Source organism: Sarcophilus harrisii, chromosome 2 (assembly GCF_902635505.1).
Source record: "Sarcophilus harrisii chromosome 2, mSarHar1.11, whole genome shotgun sequence".
In the NCBI taxonomy this organism is placed as follows: Eukaryota; Metazoa; Chordata; class Mammalia; order Dasyuromorphia; family Dasyuridae; genus Sarcophilus; species Sarcophilus harrisii.
Window position 1 is genome coordinate 204,395,208 of NC_045427.1, and position 14,777 is coordinate 204,409,984.

At 39.5% G+C, this 14,777-nt stretch overlaps 1 protein-coding gene across 3 annotated transcripts in view; it reads left to right on the forward strand.

The window, feature by feature from the left end:
- The window catches only part of CMIP (c-Maf inducing protein), a 259,640-nt gene that overhangs the window by 190,999 nt on the left and 53,864 nt on the right, over nucleotides 1-14,777 (forward strand). For all 3 annotated transcript variants that reach the window (XM_031951284.1, XM_031951283.1, XM_031951282.1), the window contains exon 4: nucleotides 12,405-12,566. In XM_031951284.1, the coding sequence (XP_031807144.1) occupies nucleotides 12,405-12,566 (162 nt within the window). The remainder of the gene's footprint in view (nucleotides 1-12,404; nucleotides 12,567-14,777) is intronic.

Consider the following 14,777-nt stretch of genomic DNA (forward strand, 5'->3'; position numbering starts at 1 on the left):
ATGTCCTGATATATGCAACAGTTCCTGCCCAAAGTCTCCCATATCTCTCCAACAAAATGAGGAAGGTCTATTTCTCATCTCTTCTCTGGAGTAATGATGGGTCATTACAGTTATATAGGCTTCTTTTCATTTACTTTCCAATCCTCTCATGTTATTAATCAAGAAACTGAGGCTCAGAGAGTAACTTATCCAAGAGCATCCAGGTCACTGTCAGAGGGTGCTGAAAATGACAGCTTGGATGGACTGTTGAATGGACCAGACTAACTAAGTCTGCAATGTGATCTCAGCAAAATTGGCTAACGCTGTCTTAAGCTACATCAAGACAAGGGACACCGTCAAACTGTTCATTGTCAGAAACGGCTATGGTATTAGTAGAAATTCTATTAAAAAAAAGATATTGCTCCCCCCCACCACCACCACCTTACTGTTTCATCCTAGGACTTCCTGACAATGAACAGTTATACAGTGCCCAGCCCTTTTGTGGCAAGAGCTGCCTTCTCTGTGTCTTCAATGGGTAGGATGGAGCCTAGGGCTGCCACCCCAGCAGAGCACTTCTTTTCTGGGGGTTCTTGGGCAACAGGTTCCCCTTGCTTTGGCCAGCCTGGGGGAGGGAGATGATGGTCAAGGTGATGATTGCTGGTTTGGCCCAAGCCACCTGCTGGTTCTGCCTCAGGACATATGAGTGGCTTTGCAAAGCTGATTATTCTTGCCCTTTGGTGGCATTTGGTGGTGATTGGTTTTCTGCCCTGGGAGGATGGCAGGCAAGCTAATTAATCAGGATGGTTGCAGTTTTAACACTGACAAAGTAAATATCAAAACATAACCTTGTATTTCTCTAGAGCTTAAAATTATAAAAATAAATGAGAAAATGGCACAGTGAGGGGTTGACATCCACATGAGAAGGGGTCAGTCCCATCATTCATACAGCTATTTTGTAATTGGGGAAAGGGAAGAAGAATGACATCAATAGTTGGGGAGATAAGAAAGGCCTCATGCAGCTGATGATGCTTAAGCTAATCTTAGAGAAAACAAGGTTGTAAGAAGCAGTACTGAAGATTCCAGACATGGAGAATAGACATATTAAAGCACTGAGACAGGAAATGAAGTTTCATTCATGAATAACAGCAAGAGTTGAGACAACTCTGAGATATCACTTCACAGCTCTCAGAGTGGCCAAGACGACAGAAGAAGATAATGATGAACACTGGAAGGGATGTGGGAAAACTGGGACACTGATACATTGTTGGTGAAACTGAACTGATCCAACTATTCTGGAGAGCAATTTAGAACTATGCCCAAAGGGCTATAAAACTACATACGTTTTGTTCCAGAAGTGTCTCTACTGGATCTATATCCCAAAGAGATCATAAAAAAGGGGAAAAGACCCAAATATGCAAAAATGTTTGTAACAGCCCTTTTTGTAATGGTAAAAAACTGGAAATTGAGTGGATGCCCATCAGTTGGGGAATGGTTGAACAAGTTGTGATATATGAAGGTAATGGAATATTATTGTTCTATGAGAAATGATGAGCAGGATGTTGAAAACTATCCTTGCATGTATTCATAAAAATAAAAGGTTATTGTAATTTTTTTTAAATGACCAACAGTAAGAAGGCAAGTTTGGGTTTATTTGGGAAGGAAATGAAAGATTCAGAGATGGGCTTTAGGAAATCATTCTTTCCTGTTCATAGCACATATGGAATATGATATGTTCAGTTCTGAGATCACATTTTTTGAAAAGACTTTGATAAGCTGGATAATGTTTAAAGGAGGGCAACCAGGGTGACAAAAACACTTGAGATCATAATGCTTGGTAAGGATCAATTGAAAGAATTTAGGATTAGCCAAAAGCAGAAAAAAACAAGATGGGCATGATAATCATCTCTCACATGGAAGACTAATTAAATTTTTTTTCTCCATATGATCCTAGAGGGCAGAACGAGGAATAATGAGAAGAAGTTACAAAGGGGCAAATTTTAGGTTTGGTGTAAGGAAAAACATCTTGATGAAATAGCTGTGTAACAGAGGAATAGGCTTTGGGTTCTTTTTCACTAGAGTCTCTTAAAGCAAAGATTGGAGGATTGTTTGTAAGGAATGGCTCATACAGAATTCTTGGGCAAATATAGGGTAGATGAAGATGGCCTTTGAAGTCCTTTCCAGGTCTGAAGCTGTGTTTTTGTGTTGATGATCCTCTCCAGTTGTGCTGGGGCACAGGAACAAGAGAAGAGCTTGAAAGTTTTCCTTTCCTTGAATTTCAGAGGGAAAATTTTTTAAGTCAAACAAATTAGTGAATTGTAGACTTTATGGGAAAAGAGACTATGTTCTATCTTAACTTTCTCACCTAGTATCATACACAAATCTCTACACACAGTAGGTACTCTAAAAACGTTTTGAGAAGTTTGACAGAATTAAAATTGTAAATCATATGTGTTAGGTTCACATGCTGCTTTATGGGCCTTTTTCTCTATCCCTCTCTCCCTCCTTTTTTCCCTTCCTTCCTTCCTTCCTTCCTTCCTTCCTTCCTTCCTTCCTTCCTTCCTTCCTTCCATTAGAAAAAGAGAGAATTGACCCACCAACCTTAGAAATGGCACTCAGGTGATTGCTAGGATGTGCTAATTATTCTTCATGATGTTAGCCATATTTTTCGTGACTGAATGTGTCATGAAAAGTTTGAGATGCTTCCTTTTTTTCAGCTTAAGAACCATCCAGGTCTTCTGCAACACTCTCTATTAGTGGTTCCCAGAAAGATAACCAGATGTTACCCAGGCAGCCTCCTTCCCCAACAGTCCATGAGTTTTCTCTATACACAGTAAATAGAGAGGGAAATGTCAATGATTTAAGTGGTAAGATTTTAGGAATGAAAAAATGGAGACATATTCCTACTTTCTATCTTTCTCTGTTTATTTTCCCTGTGGCCCACTAAGGAAAAACAAAGGCCAGGTCACATTCCCTATCATATACTACCCCCACCCCACCCCGAGGCAATTGGGGTTAAGTGACTTGCCCAGGGTCACACAGCCAGGAAGTGTTAAGTGGCTGAGGTCTGATTTGAACTCAGGTCCTCCCGACTTCAGGGCTGGTGCTGTATTCACTGTCCTACCTAGCTGCCCCCATACTCTCTATCTATCTCTGCATCTTTGCTCATACTGTTTTCTTTGCCTGGAGCACTCAAGCTTTTCCTTTCAGCCTTTTGGAATCCTATTCATCCTCCTTCTATGTCATGTGCTTTTTGAGCCTCTCTTACTTCCCCCACTAGGTGGATTTGTCTCTACCTTACCTGGATCTATAGTAACTTGTGCTCATCTTGTGCATTTATCTTAGTCTAGTTCATATCATAGCCATCTTTATCCATGTCCTACTTTAGCCCCAGTAAAATACAGGCTTCTTAAGAGCAGAGACTATTTTATGTATATGTAAAATGAGATAATAATGTTTGTAAAGCACTTAGCATAGTGTCTGGATATAATAGGGGCTTAATAAATGCTTCTTCATTGATTGATAAATCTATGTTCCTTTATGATATGAAGGTGACTCTGGTCTCAGTAAAATTCTGTATATTTCAATCTCTTTCTTTCTTAACCAAACTAAAAAAAGATGTCTATTTAGGGACATTTCTACCGCAGAAGAACTGGAGAAGAAATAAATTTGGGGGGGAGAGGGGGTGCTACTCACAAAAAAATGCTAATAAGAAGGACTTTAATCTACATTCAGTGGTACATTGTCCACTCTGATGTCACAGCTCATTGAAAAAAAAATCAGAAGTTTTTATTGGATAAAATAAAATGGTATAATTATCACTTCATTTGACTGCAAACTCTTTGGGGGTAAGGTCTGTGTCTCATTTGTTTTTACGTTTCTCCACTCAGAAGCATAAAACATTATACCTTATATACTTAACAATTGCCAAATGAAAGAGCAAGGCTTGGCCACATCTGCCTTATCCCATCACAGCAGCCCATCCACAGAGTAAGTTGAGTAACACAGAAAGTAGCATTGACTCACAGTGGAGACAGAGCAGGCCAGCGTGGAAGCCAGACCAGAGCATGGTTTGCCATGTTTGTGCCTAGACTTCTTCCCTGATGCCCACAATCATGTCTGGCTTCTTTTCCTCAAAATAAATAAGAACAGTACAAAGCAACCACATGCAAGCAGCCAAAGCCACCACAAGACTAGTGTGGCCCGTAAGGATGCTTATCCCTAGGAGTCAAAAAGGAATTAAAAAGTCAAAGGAGTCCAGTCCCGTCTCGGGGTGGGCACAAGGGGTGCCCAGCCATCCTAGTTACAGTGAGTCATGCCCAAACCAAACATGGTATAAGCAAGGAGCCATGATGTAGGTCATATCAGAAGAATAAGCAACTAGACTGGGATGGAGGATTTTGGAGTTCACTTCTTAGGCCAGATAGGAGAAAGGCATTGTGCTAAAGTGGAAAAACTTGCTGCCTATATACTTTTCTTTTTCTTCTCCCCATCCCAACCAGACTCGCTTGATTTTTCTGTTTCTATAATAGGCATTCTCCTTTTCCCAATTATCTGGACTTGAAATTTACATTTTTAAAAATTCCTTGCTCTTTCATACTAGGTTTGCAATTAAGCATCATCTTGTTCCTTTTTCCTTTATATTTCTCTTATGTCATTCCCTTAATCTTTCGTTTTCACTATCATCACTTCTATTCCGCCTCACTCCCGCACTTTGCCCATCCACTTTATTATTGATTTATACAAAATGTGCATTTTACATCAAGAAAGCTAAATCCTATATATTCCTCCCTTATGATCTATTGTCCTTTCTTTTCCATCTTGGCTGCCATTAGTTTTCATTGACATTGTATAGTTATAGAATTAGAGCTAGAAAGAACCTCAAAGGTTATCTAACCCAATCCCCATATATTTCATATGTGAAACCAAGGTTCAGAGAACAACTGAATCCAGGTCCTCTAAATCCAGATCCCCAACTCTCTTTCCATAACATTCCTTAAGTCTTCATCACCTCTCACTTGAAAGTTTGCTATATGATCTCCTACCAATCTATTCTGTATTAGACTACTGGAAAAGCAATTAGGCTTTCTTCTCTCTTTATCCCATTATTAGTTATTTCTCCTTTTGCTCTTTTTATACTCTCTTTCTACACTTTAAAGTTAATAGTTTTGTATATTCCAATCCTTAATTCTCTGTTCCATCCATATTAATCCTTGATTATATTCTATCTTGTTCCCTTATTGTCCTTCCAAATAGGTTTAAGTAGTAACTTTATGTCCTGAATCATGTTTCAGGTTTCTTCATGATTTTTTAAATTCACTCAGCCAAAACTGATGTGTGCTGTAATGTAAAGTGTGTTGGACTTGGGATCAAAAAAGAATTCTTCTAATCCTAACTTTAGGTCTTATTAGCTTTGTGAACCAGGGGAAACCATTGAGTTCTCTGAGCCTTAGTTGCTTCCTCATTTGCAAAATCACAAGAATAGTAAATTTCTCAGAGTTCAGGAAAAGCAGTTTCTCAACCTTAAAGCCCTTTGTGAATGCTCTATTTTTCCTTGCACTGAATACAGATATATTATGATATAGTTCTTGTCCTTGGAGAACTTATTATTATTTGAATCTCTTAGCACCAGGACTGATAAAAGTTTATACTTGTGAAGATCAGCATTGTCATCAATATTGGTCCTCCCCTATCCAGTGCACCACTCATCCAAGCCTTCTCTTCCACCTTGAGTCTCATCCATGTCTTTCGATAAACTCTTTACAGAGGAGTCTCTCAGTTGGCTTTTCTTTTGTTTCCTTGATTTCACATGGAGACCTATGTAACAGTTGAACTGTCCATCTTTTTTCATGTGTTCTAGTTATATGACTGACCTGCCCCCCTTTTTTCTTCTCATACTTTTAATAATTTCCTTGGTGAAATTCTGTTCTCTGACAGTCCTTCCTTAGTACTCTGTTGGCACTCTAATTATGCTTCATTGTGCACCTCTCCTATGCTTTTTGAATGTACTGTAACTTTAGTTCTTTGATGATTATGGTGTTCCATGACTTAACAGTCACACAGTATTTCCAGAAGAATATTAATATTAAAGGAAGGGCCTTCCAGGGAGAAGCTTGGAGTCATTAAAACCACTGCATAATGTCCCAAAAGCAACTCTGTCTGCCTTTATTTAAATTTAGATCCAGTTCATTGTCCTTCCATAATATCTGTCTAAGGTATATTTTTCTGCCTAATCATTTTTATAGTACAAAGCATAGTTTTAGGACAACATCATTTATTATCCACCTGATTTTACCTGTGCGGGTAGTCAGGTAGAACTTTTTTGAATACTTACGTATTTAAAACATCAGAAAGCTGTCAAACAATTATTGCTGTTGTATCTTTTAGGAATCTTATTTTAACATAAGCAAGGGAGATGTCTTGTTGAAAGAGATACTTTAAGTGGCATTTTACTCTCTAAAATCAAATAATTTTTTATAATCAAGAAACAAGTAGGATCTTATATTCTATGTACTTTTGAGTCAACTATTTGATTGTAAAAGATATGGTTTGCTGGAAAATATAATTTCTAAAAGCTTTGATATCAATGATTTTGTAGACATTGGCAGCTAGATACAGGATCAATAACTACTAATATTTTCAGATTTGCCTTTTTTCCCTTTTGATAATAACAAGTTCTTCATTCCCACAACCCCCTAGGAATTTGATATCTTTTTTGTGTTCATATATCTTGGCTTTTGATCCCTCAATACTTTCAAAAATCTTTGGTTACCCCAACAGACTGTCTCAGGCAACTGCTCTGCCTATCTTTGTTTTTTTTCCCATTTCTATTTCTTCATCCAGCCCATTTGAAGATTATATGTCTGTCATCACCTATGGGTATGAAATATACTACTCATTTCTACCCTCCAGCTGCTGCTTACTCGTCGATTGAAGGTAGACAGGAGTAGTATCTCCCTAGAATTGCCTTCTTGTTAAATCAGTAAAGGTTCAAGGCATGACTGGCTGATCAAGCATTACCTGCAACCCTTTCCTCCTGACCAAATGTAATTAGTCCCCCATGTAAACTGACATCACCTTTCCCTGATATCTTTAGCTGATAAAGGACACATTCATCTTCTCTTCCTTGGAGACCCTTAAAATATGTATCTGTAGCAAGCTAGCTCTTGCCTCTTGGTAACTTTTCCATAAGACTGTAATCATAGCATTTCTCCTGATAGCAGGAAGCAGAAAAGACAGAGTCCTTCTAGTCTATGCTAAAGGATAAAGGGATTTATCATTCATTTTGGAAATCCTGCCATGTGTCCTTCCTGACTCACTTCCTTCTTATATCTTATTTTTCATTGTGTTGCTGAGATGAATCAGGTGCATTTCCACAATAATATGGGATATTACTTAAATATCAAAATAACACATTTATTGATTTTAGCAAATCTTAACAAATTTCACATTTTTATAGCTCTTTATGGTTTATAAAGTGCTTTCTTTCCAACAACCTGGAGATATACGAAATGCAAATATTTTTATCCTAATTCCATAGATTATATATATATTCCCCATTGTAGACTGAATGAACCTTTAATTGCCACCATGATGTATGGCCAATAGTGCCTGGATATATCCATGAATTAATTATTCATTCATTCATTTGACAAACATTTTTTAAACCCTTACTGTACGCAGAACACTAGGTTAGGAACTGATGGATAGACAAAGATGAGTAAAACAGAGGTCTTGCTCTTAAAGAACTTATAATAATAGAGGAAGATGAGATATGGACCCAAATAACTATATAATACAAACTTGAATGAGATACATTCATGATAATAGGAGACAACTTTAAAATTATTTGTTCTAACCCACTTATTTTATGGATGAAGAAGCTGAGGTCTCTACTGGTGATAAAGTTTTCAGGTAGTAAACAAAAAATATCAAATGCTATGAGATTCAATAAGGAAGAAATCATCATCAGCTGAAAAATAGTGATAGTAGGTATGTTTTGTGTAAACCACTTCCCCTCTTAAAATATATAACTTTTAATTTATACACTTAATATACTGGTTAAAGAAATCCTAAAGTAAAAACTTATTAGAAGGAGTCTTTTGCAGGGGAAATAATTTATCATGGCCCAAGTTTTCTAAATTTTCATACAGCAACTTTGTAGTAAAGTAGGATCTACCTAAAAAGTTCAGTCTGGATTTAGGTTTTCAACAAAGTGAATAATGGAGGCATGCGGTACAATGAAAAGAACATTGGAGTAGGAATCAGAAAACTTATGTTCAAAACATACTTCTTTTCACTTACCATCTTACTGACCTTGGACAGATAGCTTCACTATTCCTTCTGCTCTCAACTTCCTCGTCCATAAAATGAGGGAGTTGGATTGTATGACTTCTAGGATCCCTTCAATTCTTAATCAATTATCCAATAATTTATCTCTTATTGTGCATTCTCTTGAATGAATGAATAGATGATTTTAAATGGAAAATTTTTAGAAAAGATTTAGGGGAAATACCCTGTAATTGTGTTCTGAGGAGATAGCCCCAGAAGTGTGGGTAGACATTATCAGGAGCTAGCCTTCTCTGGTGAGACGTGTGTTCTGGAAACACAACATTGCCCTCCCCCAACACCTTTCTCCCTTTCCAGGGATAAAAGAACAGGTACTCCTCAGGAGTATTGTTTGTGGTTGATTCCCATCTCTGCTGTGCTGCATGAATTTCAGTATGTTACTGGCAGGTTAGCATCAAGTGAGTGATTCCGACCCGACTCCCTGTTAGAGCTGACCCCTTTTTACCTTCACAACCATGTTCAACCTCAAGAACTTTTTTTTTCCTTCTAGGGACTTCTCTTGTGAAACACTCTGGTTCTTGGCCAAAACAATGCTTTCCACCTCCCACTCCCACCCCTGAAATCAAACGAGACAGATGGTTAGATTGCTCGTATGTATGCTTTGTGGTCTGTGATGCAAGAGTAAGACCACTCTCATGGGTACATTAATTGTTAGGGTCAAAACTTGAAATCAGAATTGACATTCGATACCTTTCTTGTCATCTTGTCTATGATTCATTCGTCCTCTGGTTTTCTGCTCTGAGTTCAATTTAGGGCAAAGGGGTAGGAGGAAGGGAGGGATGCAATCAAATCAATAAACATTTATTGAATGTGTGCCAGGAACTGTGCTAGACTCTGGTGTTACAAAGACTAAATTGAAACAATCTCTACCTTTAATTTAAGAAGCTTCAGCCTCTTACTGAAATATAATTTCTGTAATTTGTAATTACTCTCTATAATTTATAAAATTTAAAAGGAACATTTGGTGGCTTGGGTATCATAGGACCTTGTTTAATTCCTTAATTTGTCACAGATTATGTGATTTTGGGCAAGTTATCTCTTGGGCTTCAGTTTCCTTATCTGTAGAAGGGGGATAAGGGAGGTTGTGTGTATAGTGTGGACTAGTTCACCCTCTCACTGCTGGTCTGTGGTAACTATGAATTGGGTCTGAGCCACAGATGAGGGCTTTGTGCTGCTTCATTGAAAGTCTCCTTCTTGAAGAGAGAACATATGTGATTCTGGAGTAAGAGAAGTTTGGAGAAAGGGTAAAACCCAGAATACATCTGAAAGATACAGAGCAAGGTAGCTTTAAAATGATTTAAAATACATTGAACCCTTGATTCATATATATATTAAAATAAAAATTCATTTGAATTAGTGCTTGATAAGTCTCTTTCTGTTGCCCATCAATATGAAGCCTCCCTCCTGCAAGGAACTATTTCTTTTCTTTTTTTTTTTAATTGACAGAACCCATACCTGGGTATTTTTTACAACATTATCCCTTGCACTCACTTCTGTTCCGACTTTTCCCTTCTCTCCCTTCACCCCCTCTCCCAGATGGCAAGCAGTCCTATACATGTTAAATATGTCACAGTATATCCTATGTACAATATATGTGTGCAGAACCGAACAGTTCTCTCATTGCACAGGGAGAATTGGATTCAGAAGATAAAAATAACCTGGGAAGAAAAACAAAAATGCAAACAGTTTACAGTCATTTCCCAGTGTTCTTTCTTTGGGTGTAGCTGCTTCTGTCCATCCTTGATCATTTGAAACTGAGTTAGATCTCTTTGTCGAAGAAATCCACTTCCATCAGAATACATCTTCATACAGTATCATTGTTGAAGTATATAATGATCTCTTGGTTCTGCTCATTTCACTTAGCATGAGTTCATGTAGGTCTCTCCAAGCCTCTCTGAAATGATCCTTATATTTCTTACAGAACAATAATATTCCATAACATTCATATACCACAATTTACCCATTCTCCAAGTGGGCAAGGGAACTATTTCTTATCTCTGTTAAAATATGGCTGGCCTGGAGAAAGAACATGCGTAATTAGAAATGTATGCACACCCACACACATATTCATTACTACTCACCTTCACTCATATACGTATTCAGTGCAGTGGATGAGTTAATAAGTATATAGATACACCATTGTTGATTATAGGAGCACTGTAAGTGATCAGTAAAGGGATCCCAGAGCCCCCAGAAACACATTTCTTAAGTTAAATCATGTCACAGGCCAGGTGATGGGGAGAGAACAGTGTTACAATCCTCACTTATCTGTGGACACTGGTGTTGAGCTTGAATGCTTCACTGATGTGAACCTGACTTTCTGCCATCCATTTACTCCCTTCCTCTCTGGTGTTATGTAGGGAGGGCGTGTTTGTGAAAAGGGAAAGGAGAAGACAGCATGTGTACAAATTACATGGATGTCTCAGGTGTCTGTCAGCGTGGGCAGCCGTTTCCACTGAGCTTCAGATGCAGCAAAGCTGAGTTTCTAAAGAAGAGAAGGAAGCACTTGGGCTGGCCAGCCCTGTCAGTCCCTTCCCCCTTGCCTGAGTGTGTGTTGGATGGAGAGGGGGACCACTGAGTAGCATCTTGATAGTCTTCGTTTGGGATGTGGTATCTGCCAGAAAGGTCTCTTTCCTTTGGAGAGGTGGAAGGTGAGGTTCTATCCTCCTCCAGAGAGGGAAACACATCCAAGGGAGTCTGGTGGGGGATATTTCTCATCTCTCAAGCAACTAGATTCAATATAAATGACTCCGAGTTTCCTCTTTTGGAAGTTGGGGGCTAGAAGAAGAGAGTCATGTGGGACAGGATGTGATCCTAAACAGTCAACAAATATTTTTGAAACACCTGTTATATGCCAGGCACAGTGCTACGTGCTGGGAGTGTGAAAAACAAACAAAAATTGCTCTTCAGCATTTGAAGCTCTGTTAGTGGAAGAACCATCAGACTTACTGTCATTAGCCCTGGGATAACATGGGCCACGTGGCCTCTCAAGTCTGTGTTACCTCTGAAATCCTGTCCGTGACTCTGTTTACCTCATTCAGTGTATTTGGAAAACAAAAATCCAAAGGCTTGTTAATTCCCAGATTAGGTAACCTAACGATGTCAGCAACACCTGAGGGTGCTCACTATTTCTTCTGAGTCCAGTGACTTCGAGAGGGCGCTGCCCACGCCCTCTGATGCGGATCTGGCTTGAGGATTGTGACTTGTCACTCCAGTTGGCTGTTAGTGTTGAGACACTAAAATTAGGTTTCCCCAAGGAGCAAAATGCATAATGAAGGAGTTAGGAAAGTTAGAATTGCTTTCCTGTCTCCAGAGCAAGCTCTGCTAGTGTGTATGAAGATCTCGCTCAGAAGGAGAAAAGAGTTGGTCCCTCCATTACCCCCGTAGTTTTCCAGGGGGTTAGTTTTTGGGAGTCAGAGAGGCTTTGAGGAGCTTGGAGATTAATAGAAGCTACTGAGCACCAAGCCACTGCCCCACAGCCCACTACTTTTGCTTCATTGGAGCAAGACAATTCAACAGTTAAAGGAAGGTGAGGTTTTTCCTGTTTTGTGCATCAGGTGGTGGTGGTTGTATGTGGCCTGTCCTCCAGGCGAGCATGTGTGACTTGGTTTTGGTCCAGGGCTCTAGATTAGTGCAGTAGTTTATTTTTTTAAGATTTTATAACCCCATGTAGAGCATTTTACTGAGATTATTCTCCATGAGGATGACGTTGAAATGGGGATTAGGGGAAATGGTACCTAATATTTAAGGTAGAGAACTTTTTTAAATCTGTGCATATTTTCTGAAGAGCTAAATTTCACTGCAAAGAATATCCACAGTAAAAAAAAAAAAATAACTGGAAGCATTGTTATTTAGTAGAAAGAATCTAGCCTGGGAGCTTTGGTTTTAGCCTTGATTCTACCACTGATCCATCAACCCTGTGACCTTAGGCAAATCACTTCACCATCTTTTTTAGTCTCTGTTTCTTCAGTTGTAAAATGTGGGGGGATAGACTCCACAGTAAGTTTGTTTACAGCTATTTGGTTCTGTGATATTTTCTAGCCTACAGCATCCTATATATCTTTTTTTCTTCCAAACAGAAAAAAATTTACAAATACAAGAAAGTCCTGAGCAATCCAAGTCGCTGGGAAGTCGTCTTGAAGGAGATCCGGACTCTGGTAGACATGGCCCTGACATCTCCACTGCAGGATGACTCTATCCACCAGGCTCCACTGGAGATAGTCTCCAAACTGCTCTCTGAGGTGAGTTTGCTCCTGAGTTGGAGCCATACCATTAATTTTTAACCTCATTAAAAATATAGAAAATATAGATATTTTCCTTCTTTTTCTTCCTTTACTCTCTTCTGAGTTCTACCTCTTTGCCCAAACAGTGGAGAAGTAAAAATCAAGCTGATCTCTTTGTTGATAACAAATTGCAAAAGGTTATGTTGCCCAGAAAATTATGCATAAAGTAGGAGTTTTTCAAATTTTAGTCTCTTTTAGCAGTCTGGTGAAATCTCTGGTGGATCTATTCTCAAAATAATGTTTGTTACCCATATTCATAATTGGAAAAAATATTAAATTTCACTTAGATATGAATGAAAATAAAGATGTAATTATTTTTTTCCGTCTAATTTCAACAACCTTCTGAAATCTATCCAAAGGATCCTTTGCTTTTTCTCTTCATTTTTTTCTTCTTTTTCTTTTTTTCTGCTTATAGGTTTTGTTTTTTTTTCCTGTCCATTAGATTGTGTATTGCAAACCAAACTATTCTTTTATCTATCTAGCCTATCCAGTGTCAGGGATCAGTGAGCCTGAAGTCCCTGCTTTTGGGATCAACTTAAGCTTAGAGGCTCTTAACATCATATTAATACTATTATTGCCTTAGGATGGACTGACGGGGCAATTTCATACTACCTTCAAGGTACCTGTTTAGCATAGGAGGAAAAAAAAAAAAGACCAAAAAAGACTGCAGCTAGAATACGGATATATGTCATCTTATATCCAGGAAGTTGTACTGAGCTAGGGAGAAGTTGAGAGAGACAGGCAGTCAGACAAACAGACATGGTCAAAGAGATGACAGACAGTCGATGTATAACCCTCCTTGGCCTTTGCCTTGTAGTCCCCAATGACTCTAGTATCACTGAACTCCTAGTGGCTACAACTTACACTTCCCCCCAGTAATTTTCTGCTCTGAATCTCTTATACCTGTCTCTGCCAACAGGTAGCTTTTGTTGCCTCCTGATTAGGCAGGACTTTGCCAGCCAATAAATCAACAAGCATTTATTCAGCATTTATTCTGTGCCCGGCATTCTGTTAAATACTGGGAATATAAAGAAGGCAAAAACCGCACTTGCCCTCAGGGAGCACAGAGTACAGTGGGGGGTGTAAATGTAAATGTGCACATGACTAGGGACTGCCAGACAGAGTAGAGAGGAGCTAATCTCAGAAAGATGACATGAACAATTGGAGCTCAGGGAAGGGAGAGGCCAGCCTGGGAAAGGCCTTCTCCCAGATGGAAGTGAGGAGAGAGAGAATTCCATGCCGGGGGAATCGCCGGGACAAACAGGGAAAGGACATGAAGAACTGTGTGTGAGGAACAGCTAATAAACCAACGTGTCTGGGTCTTGTAGGGGAGATTCGGGAAGTGCTGTGGAGCCCCCCGGATTCACTGAATTGGGGGCTAAGGAACAGGCACAGCTCTGCCTAAGAAAAACCACTTTGGCAGCTAAGGCAGATAGAGTGAGGAAGGGAGGCAGGGAAGGCAAATAGAAGTCAGGGAGAGAAGTCACAGGAGCCCGAGTTTGTGTGAGAGCTGTATAAACAGAAAAGAGGTATACTAGAGGTGTGAACGTAGGAGCGGCAAGATCTGACAGTGCGTTAGATATATAAGTGCAAAGTCTGTGAACACAGATGCCTGGGAGACTGGTAGTGTCCTTGACAGTAATAGAGAAATCTGGAAGAGTGGAAGGTTTGGGATCACAGGTAATGAGTTCTATTTCAGATGAAAAATTGGACTCGGCCTCCAAAATTATCTGGCTCTGGGTTCTTGTAGGCTGTTATTAAGTGTTTGCTGAGGGCTCTAGAACTTAAAAGTAAGTCAGCCAAGTGCACTGCTATGTCACGTCCCTGTATTCTCTGGAATAGACTCTTCTGAGGCTGTCCTGATTGCCCAGGGTCCCCTTACACCTTCTGCTCAGCTGTTTGCTCCTCTAGCACCCCCATATTGTGGCTCACCATTTCTACTGATTGCTTAACCGGCTTTCCTTCTGCTGAATTTTCCTGCCAAACTCTGTGCTTTTCTGCCTCTATGCCAGGTCTCCCTCTTCCTAGCCGCCTGAATTGACTAAAGAACCTATTCCAAGGATGGGATCCACCCACTGGAGGATCAGGGTCCTTTCCCCAAGAATGAGAAGTTTTCCAACCTATTCTGAGGAAGGGGAGATACAAGGGGGCAAGTGGGGAAGAGGCAGA